Below are 20,360 nucleotides of genomic sequence, written 5' to 3'. Positions count from 1 at the left end.
ACCGTGTATCAATCAAGTATTCGGGGTCCTGGAATCTTGGATCAGTCGCTTCAACCCACGTGCACAAGCCATTAGTAGGCGCCCTCCTTTGCAGACTGATATCACACTTGTCTGCCTTAGTTCCGCGTTATCTCTCGTACCGGTACATGTACCTCACTCCATTCCATTTCACAACTTTTTCTCAAGTTCAGAGAGGTTCGTGTAATCATATTTCCTCCAGCTCATGATAGTGGTCAGACAGCATGGTGAAGGAGCATCAGCCTGTAATTCTGGGCAAGATTGGACTGAGTGAGTGCAAAGACAAACCTATTCATCCTCTCCTTCGTCCTCTCTCAACGTATTGCAGAGGACTCAAAACAGGCTAATCGCTCCGTACCTCGTGGTGTCGATAAGGGTCCTGTCGGATCTACTATTGGATTTGGGTCAACGTCGGATACGAATTTTGAGCGCTTTAAGCCTTCACACACCATCGGTGAACGAGAGGATGTGACTAGACAGCAATTCGCGAGTTCAGTTACGGATACTCAGGATGGCTTCAGGCGAGAAAGACAGCCCAACAAAGTGGGCATTTTCACGCCTGGAGAAGACGCCCAGGCGTCTCGTCATTTCAATGACACCCACCGTGGGGGCATAGCGGGTGTTGACCCTTATCGTGTACCACCACTGCCCATCACTGGCAAGGACCGCGATCGTATTTCGGCTTTGGGTCAGGAGCGAGACAGACAGAAGTCATATGCCAACATTAATACCACATCCTCTATCCTGGCCTTATCTTCTTCGGCGACGTGCAACCCAGGTTATACGGCCCCCGTCAATGCGCCCCCAGTTTCTGCTATTATCGGCGCCATGAAATCAGTTTCGTTTGAAGATGGCGGTGAACAGTCTAGCTCGAGTCCCAAAGGCCGGAGTAGTCTGTCGCGCCCGCAAGTTTCATACACACGCCCCAGCGTACCAGCGCCTCCTATTATCAGACCTACCGCCACCAAAAAATCGGTCTCGTTCGATAGTGGCGTTCAGTCTAGCACGAATCTTTATGATCGAAATGGCCCATCTGACATCCAGGATCCATACGTACGCCGCAATGTACCCCTACCGTCTAGCAGCAGACCTATCGTCACCAAGAAATCGGTTTCTTTCGATAGTGACGTCCAGTCTAGCACGAGTCTTAATTATCAAAATGATCCGTCTGACATCCGGGGTTCGTACGCACACCACGGCATACCCCTACCGTCTAGCAGCAGACCTATTCTCACCAATAAATCTATCCCGCCCAACATTGGCGGCTTTCAGTCTAGCTCAAGTCGCGAAGGCTGGACTGATCCGTCGCGCTTGCCATATGAAACCCGCTAGGACTCTTCGCACTCCCCAGAGACACCAAAGGAAGTCTCGCAGAGCTGGCAGTCGTCGTCTAACAGATTCAATTCTCAACACCCCTTGCTAGACGTTGCAAGCGGGAGTCCTTACTATCCCGTTCGGCCTACCAATACGCAGCATGAGGTATCTGGGGGCGAGTATCATCCAACCTTCAACCGATCTTGGAATGAAGCACAGCGCGAGATGAGAAGAAATAAGGAGGAAACCAAACCCACAGAAGACGAAGTCAAGAAGGAGGAAGGGCAGGCCCAGAGAAGGGAAGGGCTTACAAGGCATGCGGAGAACTCAACAAGGCGATTTGGTGGGGAAGAAAGACGTCTAACACAAGATCCAATGTTGCAGGTGGCAAAACGACAAGAAAATGAAGTTAGACGCAAAGATGAGGAAGCTAGGCTCAAAGGAGAGACGGCACGCGCGATGGAGGAAGAGCTTCATTCGCTGGAAGATCTCACTAATAAAGTCCAGAGGAGATCATCCTATCCCGTTGCTTCCGGAGGTTTTGGTGACATCTGGAAAGGTGTTTTAGTTAAGCACGGCAGGGACGTCCAGGTATGCACAGCTTGTGGCACTTGCTACCATATCACCTGACTGTGATGTAGGTGGCAGTGAAGACCATTCGCGCATTTGAGTCGGACAACGAGGAGGTGACGCGGAAGAAGGCGAATGTAATGTTTCTATTCCATTCACGTCAATCTTTCCGATGATGACTCGGCTTAGAGAGTGCGTCGTGAACTGAAAGTTTGGGAGCGTCTCAAACATAACGGCATTCTTCCACTCTGGGGGGTGGCGAATGACTTCGGGCCCTACATCGCAATGGTTTGCCCATGGGCCGATAATGGAGCTCTCACTGGCTTTCTTGATCGCCGACAAAACGTGTTGTCGTCTCAAGATAAGTTCGCGCTAGTAAGCCCTATTTTGCAACTATTTCTAAATGTTTGTTAAGCTGTCAAACGCCAGCTGAATGATATTGCCCTTGGGTTGCAATATCGTAAGTCGGTTTTCACTACGCCCGACTTTATAAACACTTATAGTGTGTCAGTCCACAGCAAAACAGTTGTCCACGGTGACCTGACGGGGGTGTGTATAACTACTCACAGAAGGTGTATCCTTCATTACTCACGTCCAGACTCTCCAGTCAAATGTCTTGATTTATGGCAACGGTCGGGCATGCCTTGCTGACTTTGGTCTCTCCACTATCATCCTAGAGTTCGTCGGTACCTCCTATTTTACGAGCTCCATCCGAGGGAATGTCCGATGGGTAGATGCAGAGTTATGTGAAGCACCAGAAGACAGTGAGGTGTCACTGAGCACCGAATGCGACATATACTCATTCGGCAGTATCACCTTGCAGGTTAGTAACTTGAATTTTCAACCGTCAGCTCTTATTCATATTGCGCTTGCTCTAGATATTGACTTGCAAGGTACCCTACTACTATGTGAAGAATGACATGGCAGTGTTGGCACAAGTCATCACGGGTAAGAAACCGGAGCCTCCCAAGGAGTTGCAAATAGCATCTGGGCACTGGAGCTTCATACAGCGATGTTGGCTGCCTCGTGCAAGTCGTCCATCGGTCAGAGACATTGTGGCGTTCGTAGGATGGGAACGACAAGCTCTGTCATCCTAGTCCGCTGAACGGAGCAACGAATTGGAATGTAACACTTCTCTACGAGTGCTTCACACCTGGAAAGTGGTGTTGAAATGGCTTGACATGATTCAAATATCAATCTGCATTTTCTAGGCTCTGGCCTCACCCAACTCAAGCTTCTATCAAATTCAAGTATGTAGTACAGGGGATCATCTGTGTAACTTCGTCACATTTCCCTATAGATTTAAATAACGAGGCCCTCGAGGCTTCAGCTGACAATCAGAGTCGTTCACATCTTCGTGCTTCCAGGTTCTTTGTGGTTCGCGGACTGGACATCATACTATCCTCGAACTCAATAGGGTTCAATCAATTACTCGTTTTCTAAAGCTAAGTATATTTTCTACGAAATAATAACACCTCTTCCCGTTCCATGGAGATATTCTGCGATAAATCCTTTTCAGTTGTACAGCGAGCGTCTGATCGATTGTATCAGAGCAGATGGCCAGCCCAATCTCACCCTTCAATTTGAAAATTCAAGTAGTGATGCTCCTGGTGGCTTGCGAAATTTGTGCCAGAACGTTAGTATACTGGTTTCGAACCGTTGTTCTGTTCAATCTTTCCATCGGATACATCACTGGAGCCGGCCACCCCACCTCGGTGGCATATCCCACTCCAGCAGACATGACGTATGTCATAGCCCTGAACCCTGGTTATATAAGTTGGGCGACGTCCAAATCCATCGAACTCCCTCAAACAAGCCCCCTCAAAATGCCCAGCACCGTTTCACCCACTCGGAATGTCATCTTGTATTTTGTTGCGCTGTACGTCTGGCATCTGCTATTCTCGACGTCCCAAATCACTTTTTTCGATAAGTTACTATACTAAAATCACGTCCAGGGTCCTTCCGCCGGTAGCCGTGTTTTTTAGTGAGTACACGACCCTTTCATCCTTCCTACATTATAATATTAATTGCGACGATGATAGAACGTGGATGTGCTGCAGGTAAATATTAATAGTGCCGTTCAAATCCAGTGATGCATGCCGTTTTGTCAGACTTTTGGATTAATATCTGTCTTACGATCTTGGGTTGGATACCAGGAGTCTTGCATGCATGGTATGTTAGCTTAGCTTCCATTCATGCAGTCAGTTCATTTGCTCAGATAGTGGTCATCTAGGTACCTCATCTCTCGGAGCGAGAGAGCAATATAATGACGTCATGACGTCATTGAGCTGCGCGTCTCAACCGTACTACAGACTCGAGAAACCTAACTAATCTATATATCTCACATTAATCAGAACGGAGCAACATGATATCGAATGCACATCTTCAAGTGACAACTCTACAACCATTATTAATGATCATCCTTGAAGGAGTGGAGTGGAGCTTGAATCAAGTGGAAACTAGCTGCGAGCAGATTTTCTCGATGACCAGAATTTTGGAAATTCATCATATAATCTTGTTCAAGTTGTCAACTGATTTTGAAGAGCCTGCAACTGTGTATGCACGGACTATCAATTCAGTGATGGTTATGGCAAAGGACCGCTTACGTAAAATTAAATGGCTTATATGAGTCCTAGTAGTGCTAGTGAATTTCGAAATGCTAACTTGGGAGCAAATTGAAAGGTGGAACTTCCCGTCACTAGGCTACAGCTAATTTGGCTCGTGCGTCTGCTGCGAGCCTGTGTATGGTAAACTCGTGGATAGTATGTAATCGCATCATGGGACCATGTGCGCCTAGCTATGCCGCAGTTCCGGACGGACAGAGCCGATGATTAGATGTATGCATGTCTGCACAATTCAAGTTATAGAGACTAAAAGGTGTGTAAGAGTCCTATGCTCATCAGTTGATTCTAAGCTTTGTTAGGATAGGATTTATATTTCCATCAGTTCAGTCCATGTCTTCGCTGTCCATTGATGCAACTGATTCGACCCTTCATTAACAGGTTATCGACCTTGGTTTTCGGTCCTGTTGAATCCTCGACCATCACACCCGCCCGGATCGTGAGCCTTACAAAAAGTGGAAGAGTGGCCTGAAAGTTGGTATTGAGAACAACTTGCGTTCCATGGTCAACGAGGCCAAGCAGAATCCCAACGATACCTTGAGGAACGGTCCGAGTCCGAGGAACACATTATTCCGATGAAGAGCATCCATAATATTGCCGAGGAGCAGTTTCCTGTTGCACTAAAACGTGAAAGCCAGGTCAAAGCTGCTCAGTTTTCTTCTCCTTCCTTGCAACTTCCCACAGATACTTCACAGTCGCATGCTTCCGGTCTTACACCCGACGAACATGACACCTGGTCTCCACAACAGCCCTCGGAGGTCAAGCACGATTCAGGATATCTCTCTCGTTTCTCCAACCGAGAGCGTGACCACGTATCTCACGATACCAACAAGGGTCGTGCCAGGTATATCAACAGCGCAGTAGAGTCACCCACGTTGGATATTACGGACAGAGCTTTTGAGCGCCCAAAGCATCCACCCCCCATCGAACTAGATGACATGCTGGGGTCTGCGCATTCAGCTGCGGATGCTCTAGACAGGCGAAACCTTCTGCGCACAGCGAGCCTTTCCAACAGACCTGTCCCTCCAGAGTCCTGGCTTCCGTCAACGCCTGAAGAAGACACCCTGTTGCCTCATATCTTCACCATTTCGCGACAGGGGAGCACGACGAGCACTGCCTCTGATCGGACACCATCAGTGCTCAACACCCCATCTTTCACCGAGCTGCATGACGTGACTGCCAGCGCGAAGGGGAGGGGGAGGGGGGGAGATCGCATTTTCACCGTGGAACAACAGTGGAGTGCCATTTACAGAGCTCGGGATAGAAGGCGAACAACGTCGCACACATATATTGAAGCCAGAGCCAGTGCCTCTACCTTCGAGCAGTTGGACGAGGATTATCCACCACCGACACCACCACATTTATTCCCTTCAGTGGCATCCAACCCGCGCTCCGTTGTCCCCGCCACCAGGTATTCTCGCTCCTCAGGCAGTTCAAGCTCTATGGTCCCCATGGGGTACTCTTACTCCTCAGACAGCCCTAGTTCCACAGTCCCAATGGGGTACTCTCACTTCCCCTCGTCCTCGCAGTTACCCCCACCGTCTACCAGCAGGCCTATCGCCATCAAAAAATTGTTTTCATTGGATGATGACGGCTTTCAGTCTAGCCCAAGTCCCAAAGACTGGGATGTTCCATCGCACTCGCCGTACGAAACCTATGAGTTCTCGCATTCTCCACAGACACCGGATGAGCTCCCGCGGAGCTGGCGGTCATCTAGCTTCCGTTCTCGACTCTCCTCGCAAGACAGGCGTTACGGGTATCAGCATGCTCATCAGTATGACGATGACCTTGACAATCTAGATTTGTGGGAGTATGATGAGCGCAGGCTTCGCCAGAGGGAAGAGAGCTTCCGGAGGAGAGAGGAAGAGATTTCTCTGCGGGAGCAAGAACTAAAGAGGAGAGAAGAGGATGTTATGCGGGAGGAGGAGGCCAAGCAGAAGCCCAGGCCAGATGAGAAGGAAGCCAAACGCGTGGAAGACGAAATCATGTACAAACAGCCTGAGATCGTAAGACAGGAGGAGGGCGAAGGAGCAGAACACGAAGAAGACGCAATCAAGTGGAAGGAAAAGCTTGCGCAGAAGAAAGAGGAGAACGCCGGGAGACAGGACGAGAAAAGGGCCGAAGACCTCGGGCGACGAGAAGAACCAGCAGCGAGGCGTTTAGAGGAGGACGAAAGACACATGACACGAGACGTTTTGCGAAAGCCAGAGGAATCAAAACGCCAGGAAGATGAAGCCAAATTCAAAGAACAGGCATCACGCACCAAAGAGGAAAAGATTCGGAGGAAAGAGGAAGAACTCGCTCGACGAGAGGAAGAACTGTCTCGTAGGGAGGCAGAGGCAAACCGCAGATATGATCAGCAGAAGGTCCAACAGGAAGAATTTCAAAAACGCGTCAAAGAGATAAGGCGCCAAAGTGTAGAGGAAAAGACGAAGCAGGGCTGGAAGTCCTGGGGATATCATCCACGTCCGACAACAACACCACCTCCCCGGATGTCTACTTCTCGATCTTTTTCATCTTCTACAGGACCTTGGTCAATCTTCGGCCAAGACGAGAATATGTCAACAGCAAGTCCGCCTGCCAACAGAGGCCGCTCTGCATCGATCAACACTAGCCGTAGCAGCACGACTTGGACGTCCTCAACTCGGTTGAGCTCGACCGCGAGCTCATGGCGGTCGAATATATCTAAGCCGCAAACACCATCAGCCCAGAGGAACCAACCTTGCCAGATGTCCCCCCCCAACAGTAACGAGCTTCACATGTCTGCAGCAGGAAGTTCGACCATAGATAGGGGCCGCACATGTACCAGTCGTAGCAACGCAACCTGGACGTCCTCGAGCCGGCTGAGCTCAAACGCGAGCTTACACCTGTCGAGTACACCTAATCCGCAAACACCATCAGCCTACAAGAACCCACCCCGCCAAATGTCTACTTCAAAATCCTCTTCGTCTTCTGCAGGACCTTGGCCCATCCCTAGTCGCAACAAGCTTCACATATCTGCAACAAATTCACATAGGGACCGCTCCAAATCAACCAGCACCAGCCGTAGCAACACACCCTGGACGTTCTCAAGGCTGAGCTCGATTACACGCTCACAGTCATCGAGGACACCTGAACTTCAAACGCCAACATCCCAGAAGCGCTCGCCTCCCCGATCTGCTTCGTTTTCTATAACGGGACGGCCAGACCCTAAGCGTAACGACCTTCACATACCCACAACAAGTCCGCCTACACATAAAAGCCGCTCCAAATCGACGAGTACTGGTCGTAGCAGCTCAACATGGGCGTACTCGACTCGGCCGATCCCGACCGTGAGCTCACAGCCCTCCATTACACCTAGGTCGCAAAAACCGTCAGCCCAGCAGAACAAGAAAGCGGTACTATGTGCCATAGAAGCGGGGGCAATGAAGGAGGACAGCAAAGGTGGTGGAATCAAGTGTAAGGAGACGCAGGCCAGGAACAGGACGGTTGTTGTTAGACCAGAGAAGGAGAAGGAGGAAAGATACATTGTACATGATCGATCAGCGAAGTCTGGACGCACGGCGGAGGAAGCCAGACTTGAAGCATTCGGGGCAATGCACACCACAGAGGAAGAGGTCCTGAAAGAGGAACAACCAGTACGAGGGAAAGAATGTGACAAACCGCCATCCCATGTATGCAGTTTTCTTCCTTTCCTTCACTCCCTCTTACATCCTTCCAGGACAGTGGAAATACGCTACCTCAGACGCAGTCACTCCTGAATGTATGGATGTACGTTATCGATATATACCCCTGACTCACGCAGCTATCCAGACTCCCACTTCAGAAACAACGGCGATAGAAGAAGATTCTCTGGAAGATCTAACTAATGAACTCCAGCGAAGATCGCGCTATCCGATCGCTTCCGGAGGCTTTGGAGATATCTGGAAGTGCGATTTAGTGAAGCCTAGTGGGACCGTCCAGGTAGGCTCAGCTTGTAGCATTTCCTATGGTATTGTCTTGAAAAACACGCAGGTAGCAGTGAAGACTATTCGTTCTTTCGAGTCGGATAACGAGGAACTGATGCGGAAGAATGCGAGGGTAATTTTCCTCTTCCATCCGTGTCAATCTTTCCAACCATACCTCGACGTAGAGAGTGCGTCGTGAGCTGAAAGTTTGGAGCCGTCTCAAACACCATAGCATTCTTCCCCTCTGTGGAGTGGCAAACGACTTTGGACCCCACCCGGCAATGATTTGTCTGTGGGCTGATAATGGAGCTCTTACCGGTTTTCTTGAGCGTCAACAACACGTGTTGTCGCCTCAAGATAAGTTTTCCCTTGTAAGCCCCTTGTGAGTACCCCCAGACGTTTGCTGACGTGCTGACACGCTAGCTGAATGACATTGCCCTTGGATTGCAATACCTTCACAATGAATCAGTTATTCATGGTGACCTGACAGGGGTGTGTATCGTTACTCAGAAGGTGTATTCTTCATTACTTACGTCCAGACTCTCCAGTCAAATGTCTTGATTTATGGCAACGGTCGGGCATGCCTTGCTGATTTTGGTCTCTCCACTATCATCTTGGAGTTCGTCGGTACCTCTTATTTCACGAGCTCCATCCGAGGGAATGTCAGATGGGTAGCTGCAGAGTTATGTGAAGCACCAGAAGACGGTGAAGTCTCGCTGAGCACCGAGTGCGATATATATTCATTTGGCAGTATCACCTTGCAGGTTAGTAACTTACCTTTTCTGGCGAAAGACGTCTGTTCATTTTGCGCATGCTCTAGGTGTTGACTTGCAAGGTACCCTACTACAACGTGAAGAATGAAATTTTAGTGTTGGGACAGGTCCTCAAGGGCAAGAAACCAGAGCCTCCCAAGGAGTCGCCAATAGCGCCCGGGCACTGGGAGTTCATACAACGATGCTGGTTGCCTCGTGCAAGTCGTCCTTCGGTTGGAGAAATCGTAGCATTTGTTGAATGTGAGCTTCGCTGAACAGATCAACAGGGTAATGAGGGAATTTTAGTTTCGAGGGGCAACGCTGCAAGTACATAGAGGTGCTTGAGTAGAAACCTGTCTCGAGTAGCAATCATAGGTGATACTTTATCCGCCCAGTGCTATTGTAATTCTCGAAATCGGCCCGTCTTGTATACACCAAAATGATACCTCGAACACCGTAATGAAACCTCAAATCAAACTTCATCCAAACGGATTATTACAACTGCATCGAATGCAAAACCCTTCTGACAAGATATTCTGCAACACAGCGGCAACACCTATAATACAAATCATCGAATGAGTGGAGGAGTAGTACTAGTGGGGCTTGAATCAAGTAGCAATCGCGAGCAAAAATATATGAGCTCTTGTAGTGAGTTGTCCAGACATCCAAACCCATCCCCGGGACATCATTTGGCACTCGAGGCGTACTCCTGCCAAAGAGTGTTCACAAAATCTTTGTCCGTCTAAAAACACAAAAGTCAGAGAGCATGTTCTGGACTCGATGAATGAAATAGAACATACGTGTATGAGAGTCAAAACTTCCCGGACAAAGTCGTTCTTCGATAAATTACTCGAACTTGCATTCTTCTGGGCGAGAGCAGACAGGAGAGATGCGTGGACAGCGTGAGCGTCGATGGCGTTTGAGCCATCAACAGAGTTCTGGCTAGCCACAGAGCCAGCACGCTCCGAGCGTACATGTTTGGCCTTGCCATTAACAGGAACTGCAGGTGTCGAAACGACACCTTGAGGCTGCGAAGTTGGTACAACATTGACAGGCGGTGGCACATCCCAGCTCTTCTCTATCTCCTCTCTCTCTCGCTCACGGTCCTTCTCCCGCTCCTTCCGACCCTTCTTCAGGCTCCTCCTATTCTTCGAGCGCTGCTCCCTTGCAAATGCATCCGAATCGCTCAACGCACTCGTATCAGCAAAGTCGAGCTCGATCACATCGGAATCTGCTTCGACAAACGGAGCACGAGGGTATGGCCACAAGTCAGAATCTGCCTCGAATGGAATAAGCGAACGAGGTTTGGGTACGCTATGTGTGCCATTGACGCTGGTCAATGTCGGCGTGGTATCTGGGTCCCCAGGTCGCGGAGATGCGACAGAGGGAATATGAAGGTGTGGTGAGGCACGCGAGTGCTTCTGAGTCTGAGCAGCTGTGAGGAGGTCCCCGACCACCGTGATATCAGAGTTGAAGCCTCGGAGTGGCGGACGAGGGGTGACATCGCCCAGGGTTTTGCCACTCCCATTTCTTGTGCGGTTGGACTCAGATTGGCCTATAGGTACAGCGAGGAGTGGCAGCCCAGAGGATGACCCTGCAACATGTAGCTCCATATTATCTTCTGCGTCAGCATCAAGTACAGTGCTAGAAACAGAATATCCTCCTTCTGAGATAGACCCGTCATCGCTTGCCTCGTTGTCACCCTCATAGGCACGGGACGCAGGGAACCCAAGGAGCGTGGAGATGACATCTTGATTGAGCACCTGAGGTAGCGCAGTAGAAGTTGGTTTGGGAGAAAGGATGAGAGGACTTTGTGAGCTGGCAGTGTGTCCGAACGTCGTGGACTGAGCTTGTGTAGTATATGTGGTTTGTGAATGTATGGAAACAGATGAGTGGAGGGAAGCTGATGAGTGGAGGGAAGCTGATGCTGCTCCAGAGCGAGATGATCCACGACTGTGTTGGCTTGATGGTGGTGGTGGCGGTGCTGAGGCGAAGATGGTATCCAATAAAGCTAATCCGCGAGCCGGAGGGACAGAATTGGAGGTCGGTGGTGGAACGGACGCCGTTCTATGAGTATTTCCACTGCCGGATAGGCCAATTAGTAAACTTGCAGCAGTCGACTCCTTAGTCCGTGATTGTAAGGGAATCTGCTGTGGAGTGGATCCCGTGCCCCCTAGCTTGGCAAACAGTTTATCGAGCTCGGATACATTCCCGTTGGAACTACTTTCCGAAGAGGTAGGTTGACTTCCTGTATGATACTCTTCCGACTCCGAAATGCTATGTATGCTGCTGGCGTTGGATGCGCTCGATGCTGAGCGCATATGTGAACGTTCTACAAGACATTAATAACAATTCTTTGAACAAGCTTGCAGTCCGCCTACCGCTGGCCCTCGATGATGACCGGAAGTTCGGGGGAGGAGGACGATCCGGGCCATATCTATACTCCTCTGGATATGGAAGATTCTTCTTGATATAGCTATGCAATCTACAAACACGTCAGAGTATGCGCAAACATCGAGAAAGGCCTGCCACTCACCTCAACACAACGTCTTGCATACTTTCTCTTGCATCAGTTGCAAAGCACCACAACCCGACCGTTTGTGATCGGCCTTTCTCAGCATCTTGTAGTTGTTCTAAATTTGGCACGACGAACTCAGGAGCGAATTTAGATGCAGGACCTTCCTGCTTGGAGAGGGGTAGATTGGCTCGTGCTTCTGCGAGCCTGCGGGCGGTAAAGTCGGGATAATGACGCATCATGAGATACGAACCATGTGCGCTTATGCCATCTTCTGGATAGAGTCGCTGGATGTAGTCATCCATGCCCACACGATTCAAAATATAGAGACCATAGGGTGGGTAAGAATCCCTATAAAAGATGAGCCTACAGAAAAGCCAAACAAATGTGTTGAACGCACCGCTCGTACAAAAACATACTCCCCTCATAACCCTGCTTCTCCCATTTGTCGCCATTATGGTGGTACACACAGACGTGACTGAACTGATCGAATATGGATACAATAGAGGGGTCTCTACGACGAACAACCTTCATGTTCGATAGATAGCGCGACTGGGGAGACATTCCTAGATGTGATTGTGCAGACGGGGGTTCTGGAGGAGTTGGCTCTTGTAATTGCGGCTGTCGGTGACGACTTTGCTGAGAGTGAGTTGATACAGAAGAATTGGAACGAGCTCGGCGAGGAGGACCCATGGCAGATTTGTTGAAGCAGAGTTATAGTAGATAGTGGAGGTTATGAGGCAAGGAACACGTACAAGGCAAAGTGCTTAGCCTGTATAATCAATCTGCCACCCCCATTTTGGGAGGTCGAATTGAAAACATAACTTCAATTGGTAGCTGGTTCAAATTTCGATGAAAGACGGAACAATGACGCATACTGGCATCGATGTACAGTACCAATAGTAAATTACCCTGCAACGTGTGATAGAAAGGCAGCTGGTGCAAAAAATTCTTCCTTCCTGTTCCCGTTTTGTAGTGGGTTGGTTTGCCCAGACCAAATTCTATCCTCCACATGTCCCATGATACAATCGTACTCATACCAGCGCCCTCGTCAGAGCCAGCCACGAGTTGAGCATGATATTCTCGAATGCCAGGGATGATCGATGAGGCGCGGCCCCGGCACAAATATCTGAATAGGCTGCACAATTTGAAGAATGCCGAAATAGATATTACTTACCATGGAAGACGAGTCCTGTATCAGAAATGGTGAGTAGATGTCAATCCCAGTTCAGCGCACCATGAGCATCGGAGACAGCGAGACAAAGTAGTTTCAGAAGCCTTCGAGGAACAGAATTAAAGTACATCATTCTGGGGGATTTTGAACCTGAATGGAATATTTGAACACTGGCAGTGACGGAACCCGTTTTAATACCGTGTACTCGAGAGGTTCTGTATTAGTTCCATCAGATACCATGCAGTCATTAGCCCAATACAGACCAATTACAGAACCTCCCTATTTCTAAGCTGTGCATGACAGAGAAACGGACTGATCATAACGGAGGCATGCGCAAGGATCAAATTGACTTTACAAACTGCCAGGAACAATAAAGTCACTGCGGTCGACTTTGCCATGTCGTGATCGGGGAACGTTGATGAAAACATCCATCAGATCATAACGTGTGGTCGTACAGCAGGTGGTTGTGTCAACGCCGTGTTGAAGTAAAGTGCTGCGGGGATGGCATAGCCACGACGATTGCCCTTGGTATTTTTCAGCACTCTAGTCTCTTCTAGTCTCCCCTAGAATAGATGGTCATTTTGGGTCAAGTAGCTGATGAGTGAAGCTGAACACTCTGGTCCAAGAATCATTCGACGAGACGCTCTCAGATCTGCTGTTACCTTGTAACATTGTTGTAAGGTCACATAATTGTGGCTGTACAATCGACCCCGTGAGAATTAATAGCAACATAACGGCGCCGGCGCAAGCTCCTGGCTCGCTATCGAACTTCAACTAGTCTTCTTATTTCGTTTTGCGTTAGCAAATGACTGCTAATCATATCATATGTGGTTCTAATTGCATGATATTCTTCAACTCGTCTCGCACTACAGACGTCCTTCTCAACCGGTCTTAGTCAAGTGGTAAGCGTGACAGGACGGAAATCTGCTGCAGGTTCGAAATCGACTCAACAATATTTTTACTTTTATCACGTTTTGAACATTCACTTATGGATGGATCCTTCTTGAGTGATCATAGCCAAAGGCACCAGAACAGATTAGAAATCCTAGATTTAAAGCCTACTGACAAATGTTTTATCAGTCATGGACAGTCCAGCTTCGACTGTCTCGAGAGTCGCCGACACGATCTATTAGGTTGGGCTGGACTGAGCGTTAGCTCGAGATGGGACGCAAGTAGGTGGGGCCGCTCACCCAACAAGCCGAAACGACCTGTGGCTCATAGCCTAGCTGCCTAGCCCAACCAAACGTGGAGGCGACGACTAGGAAGATATAGCATTAGCTAAGTGTTGGGAGGAGATTTGCTCGAATGCGCGGATATAAGTCTCGTATGCCAATGACTTCCACCGGCCAGCGATTCGAATTATTTCGGGGTCGACTTTCTGTGCAAGGTAAAACGATGCGCCGCCCATGCGAAACGAATGACCAAATGATGTGCCCCATCCCCCTGCTACCAACATCGAGTTGATCCGTTCTAAAGCTCGAACTTTCACCATCGGGCGAATCTCACCCCTGCTGTCGCGCCATGAAAACAAAGGGTCATCTGCGAGGGCAGGAACGACCATTGCCAGATTGCGGAGAGCTGCCAACGGACATAAATCTCCCTGTTCGGTGAGAAAAATAGACTGCGTTTCCCCGGCTCGCGCTGTTTTCGCTGATGGAAGGTCGAGGCGTGCATAAGGGGTGTTCCGCAGGTCGTGACCGAAAAATGCGTGAGCCCGTGTGAGATGTTTGGATGGGTTAAAGGCTGAGCGGGAAGTGACGGAGACTTCGCTGAATCGCATCATACCGAAGAAGGAACATGATGCCATCGCCCAAACGCAGGCGTCGAAGGGGTCAGATAATATAAGGGCGGCCTTGATAACTGTGAGCATAGCTATAGAAATAGGTGGTCGGAGGGGCTTCCGACGGCCAGCCTGGAGGTTCTCGAGCCCTCGCAAAGACCATTTAATTCGTTCGTAATCCGAACTTGATAATGACGGTGGCCATCCCTGTGCAATGTGCCAAGCTCGCACGGCAGACAGGTATTTACGAACAACCCCGACAGAGACTGGTTCGAAGCTAGCTGAGCTCCCCACTGCTGATAAAAGAGGGTCACTAGGCTCCGGGTCTGTGGCTGCCCACAGAGCGAAGGAGTGGAGCAATTCGAACGATGCTGGAAGACGGTCGGATTCGGGTATTGAAAACACGTCGCAGAAGACACGAAACTTCCGCAATCCAGTGTCGTAGCTGGCGGTGTCACGAAGGGCTGCCTGGTTGGCCATATTAGCGATGTGGCGAATGATTGGGTGGTCAATGGTGGACAAAGGGGGGGAATTCATGCCTCGCCAATGGAAAAGTCTTTCTGAGGCCTTGCAATGCAGATAGAAGTATGAAGGGCTAATATTTGAGGCAGCAGGCGAGGGAGATGGTCGGCTGACGTATGGTGAAATGTAGTCCAGTGCTCTCACGACAATTGGATCAGTTTGTCTGACTTAAATGGGGTGGTAAGTTGGCACTGGGGATGCACCAGCTAGAAAGGCTTTGACGTCGCCACGTGACAAAGTGTCTTGCGGGAAGATAGTGCCCTGGCAACGGACTGTTAATTTTTTCTACCAATCGAAATATGCCAAACTCTCTTGCACTGCACAGGTTCGAAACCTGCCGACCACAAGTTTTCTCTCTCTCTCGGAACACACCCTGATATCCACTCATGGATGGTTTTATTGGAGGTTCATCTAACTGGTCTTAACTAAGTCATTACCACAACAGAATCGAAGTCTGTTTCTCTTGGTGCAGGTTCGAAACTTGCTGATTGACAAGTTTTTTTTCTACTGGAACACCCTTGAAGCTTGAAGGGGATGGTTTCCTCAGAGGTTTACCTCAACTTTGTCCTGGCCAAAGTGGTTACCACAACAGAGTCTAAATCTGTCTCTTGGACTGTGCCAGTGTAGGTTCCAAACCTGTTGATTTTCCTATCAGAACATGCCTTGAAGATTCACTCATGGATGGTTTCCTTGGAGTTCATCCTGACTGGTCTTATAGCCAGGTGGTGCCAGTTTTCATGATAGAATAAAAGTCTGTCAAACCTGCTGATGACAAAAGTTTTTTTCCCTATTGGAAGTTCAGAACATACTTTGACATTCACTCATGGATGGTTTCATTGGATGTTCATCTTAATTGGTCTTAGCCAAGTGGTTACTGCAACAGAATCAAAATCTGTTTCTCTTTGACTGCACAGGTTTCAAACCTGCTGAATGACAGATCTTTTTTCTATTGGAACATACCTTGCCATTGACTCATGGATGGTTTCCTCAGAGGTGCATCTAACTTGTCTTACCAAGTAGTTGTAGACCACAGCAGAGTCAAAATCTGTTTCTCTTGGTTTGAAATTTGCTGACAGCATTTTTGTGATGTATAGATCCTCAGAGGTTCATCTTAACTAGCCCCAGTCATTGTGCTGAAACCTTTTTTTATGTGATAGTCCATCCATGAAAAGGAATTCAATTTCATGCTTATAAGTTATTCTTGTTCATCACTCTCAAATTCTTAATGCACTCATGGTGATCTCATCTATCCAAGTGAAACCAACCTTCATGAGTCAATTGTATTTCAACTACAATTGAACACTGATTGCCTAAACTTCTTGGTTCACTGAAACAATGTAAACTTGGTGGTGGCCCTTCATTGGATGAACTTCTCAAAGGAAAGTAATGTCATGGTGTCCAAGCATATTCCAACTACTGGTAAATCCAACCCTCTAAGCTGTGCTTTCTGAAAGTCATATCCATACTAGCTTCACACCTGTTGTGCCTTTGGCACAGGAAGCAAACAGAGCGCTTTGCGCTCCTTTTTGGCTTCCTGGCCTTGGCTGCATCCTAGCATGTGCAATAAATAATTGATGAAAAATTGAATGAGAGAACAGGGGAATAGGGGAATGGACCAAAAGTGCTCACTCTGCTCACACCTTTGGCCCATTCCCCCATTCCCCCATTCCCCCATTCCCCTGTTCTCATTCAATTTTTCATCAATTATTTATTGACATGTGCTGCACTTGAATGGGCAACAGTATCAAGTTGGAGCTTGAAAACTGTTAAGAACCATGTTGCTCAAGGGAGAGAGAGACTGACTCAGAGGGGCTTGGCCTCAGCTCATATGCTGTGCCCCTTACCTGAGTATGTGCCCTTTATTTCATATGAGGTCCGATGATGGTCTGACGAAGTCCAGAGGACTTCCGGAGGAGTGTGGGAAATGTCTGGAGGAGCATGGGAGAGTTCCAGAGGAATGCAGGAAGTGCTTAGGAGAGTTCCCACTGCTGTTACGGCGAACCATAGGTCGACTAGGATGGGCGCAGCGGCAGGTACTCGATAAGAGTACGCCTGAAACCGGATCGTGTCCTCACAAATATAAGGTTCTTAAGACAAGTCAAAGAGAGTGTCTTCAACTTGAATATCGGTTTATCAGATGACTTAGGATTGGGGGTCCTAAGCGAAGGATAAGGCAGGTAAAACCTAGTAGATTAAAGTGAAGTCTATCTAAGTATACGACCGAGTTTATATAGGTGTAGGTATGTTTAGGGCAGGTACACATACGTCACCAGTCGAGTCAGAGATAAGAAACATGAGTCATCTGGTGATGTCATGGGTGAGTCAGAGATAAGAGAACATGAGTCATCTGGTGACGTCATGGGTGAGTCAGAAATAAGAGATATGAATCGGCTAGTGACGGCATATAGCGATCATGCCGTAATACAGGTAAGGGAAACGTTAGTCTAGTGATGGCACAGTCAAGTGCGGTCATGACGTAGTACACGAGTGAAGATAGAGAGAAAAGAGATAGGGGTAACCATGATTGTAACAACTGCAAGGTAATACTTCTACAGGAAACAGGATGGAAGGATAGGAGGTCTGAAGGTCTGGAGGACAGGAGGACAGGAGGATAGGACATCTGAAGGTACAGAGGGCAGGATGTCTGAAGGACAGGAGGATAGGACGTCTGAGGGTATGGAGGGCAGGACATCTGAAGGTACAGAGGGCAGGATGTCCAAAGGACAGGAGGATAGGATATCTAAAGGTTAGGAGGACAGGACATCTGAAGGTACGGAGGGTGGGATGTCCAAGGGACAGGAGGATAGGACGTCCGAAGGTATGGAAGGAACAGGGGCTACATTGGACAAAGTCTGATGTAGAAACAAGCAGAGGTAGACTACTCTAAGGTAGAGTCAGAGGGACAGGGATTGGACCTAAGTCCAGAAAGAGGGTAAGTGCTGGAAAGGCAGAGCTCTGGCCTAGGGAATCAATCCCTAGGCCTGATGGATAGGACAGACTTAGCTGGACCAAAGTCCGAGAGAGGATTGGGCAGGTAGAGCAAAGTCTAAGATGATATTCAAACTAAGGAAACTACAGGAGTATCTACAGGGGTTATATACTGGAGAATATCTGAGGGGGTCAATAAGCAAAGGAGCAAGGCTATGTACAAGCATGTGGAAACACATTAGTAAGTAAGACAGAACATAACTAAATGAACTTGGAGATGAAGACTCATACAAGGATCAATAAGCAAGACAGAAGAAGAGGTAACTGAATGCTGGAAAGGCGGAGATGTCTAAATGGGGATAGGTGCAGGATATTGGACAGAGGGTGGGAATAGGTCCAGAGTTAATATCCAGAGGTCCAGAGATCTGGGGATCTGGAAGACAAGGTGGATACAGGACTGGGATATAAGAAGGTGGATATAGTCCAGAATCTGAGATGAGGTGAAATCTGGATGTCTTGCTGGATGGAGTGTGCATAGGGTGGACAGGATAGGGTGGTATGGATCAGGCTAGCAGTGAGGATCCAGAGCGGAGTTGATCCTACTGAGGTGTGCAGCACACAGTGGAAGGGGATCTGGCAATGAGTCAGATATGGGGTCTGGATGTATGCTCCGAAGGCATGGGAATACTATGGAATGTGAGTCTGGATTGTGAGATATGACAAAAACCCATGACTGGGCCACACAAGAAAGCTATGTGAGATTCCCAAAAAGAGGTTTAAGTGAGCTAAGCATTCTTAAGCAAATCTAAGTGTTCCTAAGTGCATCTAAGTGTATCTAAGCATATCTATGTGAAAGCCACATGAGCTGGCAAGACAATTCCCACCTGTCACATCCTACTTTATAGATCAATCATTTGTCAGAACCTGTCTATTGAAATGTGCTCATTCTCATCACACATGTAGCATATTGAATTTTCCTCAGCCTTTCTTGATTGTTGCCCTGGCTTGCTACTTTCCAAAGGATACTGCTGATGGTGTACAACTAGTATTCTCGAAATGATAGTATGCAACATTAGTACTTATAAGACAAGTTTGCTGCTAGTGAAGCTCAAGGAGCTAGTTTGATTTTCAATAAAAGATGGAACAATGACATGTACTGGTATCATACAGTATCAATAATAAATTACTCTGCAATGTACAATAAAAAGACAGCTAGTGTTCCCACTTTGCAGTAGGTTGGTTTGCCTAGACCAAATTGTATCCTCCATACAGAAGATTGCTCCAATTGTTTCACATATTACATACCATTGCCCATTGAGACCTGTCTGCATTCCTGAAAAGCAATTGTACTCATACCAGTACCCTTGTCAGAACTGGTCACAAGTTTAGCATGATATTCTTGAATGCTGAGGATAAGATGTGGTCCCAGCACAAACATCTAAATAGGCTGGACAATCTATAAAGTAAGGTGGAAGGGCATGGGAGGGTGTGGCATGCTCACATGAAAGCCATGTTTTGCCACATGGGATCCTTTGTTTGGAAGTCTTGTGTGGTTTTTTCAAGCACCGACATCCTCCACTCCAATCCAAGCATGTGCTGTTCAATGTCCCAATTTGATTTGACTGCACACATGTTTTCCGTTGGCCAGAATTTCATATTGTGGGACCACACATGAGTTCCCATTGCTAAGTTGACTTGAATGTGTTGACAGCCACCCCTCTACAGCTCTCAACAGGCTCCAGGCTGCCCACCACTGCCTGCACAGTCTGTGGTGCAGTTTTCTGCTTTGTCAGACAATGAGTGAGTCATTCCATCATGTACTAATGAGACAAATATTTAAAAAAAATCCTTCTGTAGTTCCCCTTGCATCCAGGCCCTGCTTCCTCCCCTTCAGCATGGCTATGCTACCCTGCCACCTTCCTTGCCTTCTTACTCTGTTGACTGGGAGGCCCAAATGCACCACAACTACCACAACCAGTTTCATGCTTGGCTCCAGTGTCATAAGCTCAATGATCCTTATAGTAAGACAGCCTGTCGAGAGTGCACTCATGCACATGAGCAGAGGATGCATGATCTCTCTAAGGACACTGCAAGGATCCAACAAACCTGTCATATGCCATTCCAGACTCTCAACTCTAAATCTGCTTCTCTGGATATCTGGATCCAAGATCCGGATCTCAAATGATCTGATCTATCTTTATCTCCCTTCCAGAATCCAAACCCTATATCAGTGCCCAACC

General features: G+C 48.2%; 7 protein-coding genes across 7 annotated transcripts; 5 read left to right on the top strand and 2 right to left on the bottom strand.

The window, feature by feature from the left end:
* The first annotated feature begins 71 nt into the window (after nt 1-71).
* Nucleotides 72-1,454, top strand: BJ212DRAFT_499219 (uncharacterized protein). Its single transcript, XM_041343345.1, has 2 exons — nt 72-288; nt 347-1,454. Exons 1-2 carry the CDS (start codon nt 243-245, stop codon nt 1,348-1,350), a joined length of 1,050 nt encoding a protein of 349 aa, XP_041190315.1. The 5' UTR covers nt 72-242; the 3' UTR covers nt 1,351-1,454.
* On the top strand, nt 1,455-3,230 carry BJ212DRAFT_499067 (kinase-like domain-containing protein). Its single transcript, XM_041343344.1, has 7 exons — nt 1,455-1,923; nt 1,974-2,039; nt 2,092-2,277; nt 2,332-2,362; nt 2,414-2,451; nt 2,510-2,725; nt 2,781-3,230. Exons 1-7 carry the CDS (start codon nt 1,558-1,560, stop codon nt 2,997-2,999), a joined length of 1,122 nt encoding a protein of 373 aa, XP_041190314.1. The 5' UTR covers nt 1,455-1,557; the 3' UTR covers nt 3,000-3,230.
* A 498-nt stretch (nt 3,231-3,728) lies between these two features.
* BJ212DRAFT_1277419 (uncharacterized protein) lies at nt 3,729-4,135 on the top strand (the record flags this gene model as incomplete). Its single annotated transcript, XM_041331360.1, has 3 exons — nt 3,729-3,781; nt 3,858-3,886; nt 3,993-4,135. 3 exons carry the CDS (start codon nt 3,729-3,731, stop codon nt 4,133-4,135), a joined length of 225 nt encoding a protein of 74 aa, XP_041190313.1.
* Nucleotides 4,136-5,965: 1,830 nt separating this feature from the next.
* On the top strand, nt 5,966-9,063 carry BJ212DRAFT_1373920 (uncharacterized protein; the record flags this gene model as incomplete). The annotated part of the gene is made up of 5 exons (XM_041336383.1): nt 5,966-8,176; nt 8,224-8,265; nt 8,316-8,465; nt 8,517-8,941; nt 8,998-9,063. 4 exons carry the CDS (start codon nt 5,966-5,968, stop codon nt 8,646-8,648), a joined length of 2,535 nt encoding a protein of 844 aa, XP_041190312.1. The 3' UTR covers nt 8,649-8,941; nt 8,998-9,063.
* On the top strand, nt 8,635-9,476 carry BJ212DRAFT_1277549 (kinase-like domain-containing protein; the record flags this gene model as incomplete). Its single annotated transcript, XM_041331372.1, has 4 exons — nt 8,635-8,820; nt 8,873-8,941; nt 8,998-9,213; nt 9,270-9,476. Coding segments are annotated over 4 exons (678 nt in total), but the record flags the coding sequence as incomplete, so codon positions are not given.
* Nucleotides 9,477-9,886: 410 nt separating this feature from the next.
* BJ212DRAFT_1301892 (uncharacterized protein) lies at nt 9,887-12,409 on the bottom strand (the record flags this gene model as incomplete). The annotated part of the gene is made up of 5 exons (XM_041333191.1): nt 9,887-9,943; nt 10,002-11,533; nt 11,583-11,686; nt 11,738-12,067; nt 12,117-12,409. 5 exons carry the CDS (start codon nt 12,407-12,409, stop codon nt 9,887-9,889), a joined length of 2,316 nt encoding a protein of 771 aa, XP_041190310.1.
* A 1,416-nt stretch (nt 12,410-13,825) lies between these two features.
* BJ212DRAFT_1373911 (uncharacterized protein) lies at nt 13,826-15,431 on the bottom strand. The gene has a single exon (XM_041336382.1). The coding sequence runs from the start codon at nt 15,205-15,207 to the stop codon at nt 14,149-14,151; it is 1,059 nt and encodes a 352-aa protein (XP_041190309.1). The 5' UTR covers nt 15,208-15,431; the 3' UTR covers nt 13,826-14,148.
* Nucleotides 15,432-20,360: the final 4,929 nt, after the last annotated feature.

Source organism: Suillus subaureus, assembly GCF_016647635.1.
Source record: "Suillus subaureus strain MN1 chromosome Unknown BJ212scaffold_28, whole genome shotgun sequence".
NCBI lineage: Eukaryota > Fungi > Basidiomycota > Agaricomycetes > Boletales > Suillaceae > Suillus > Suillus subaureus.
This window is presented reverse-complemented; position numbering and strand designations above follow the sequence as displayed.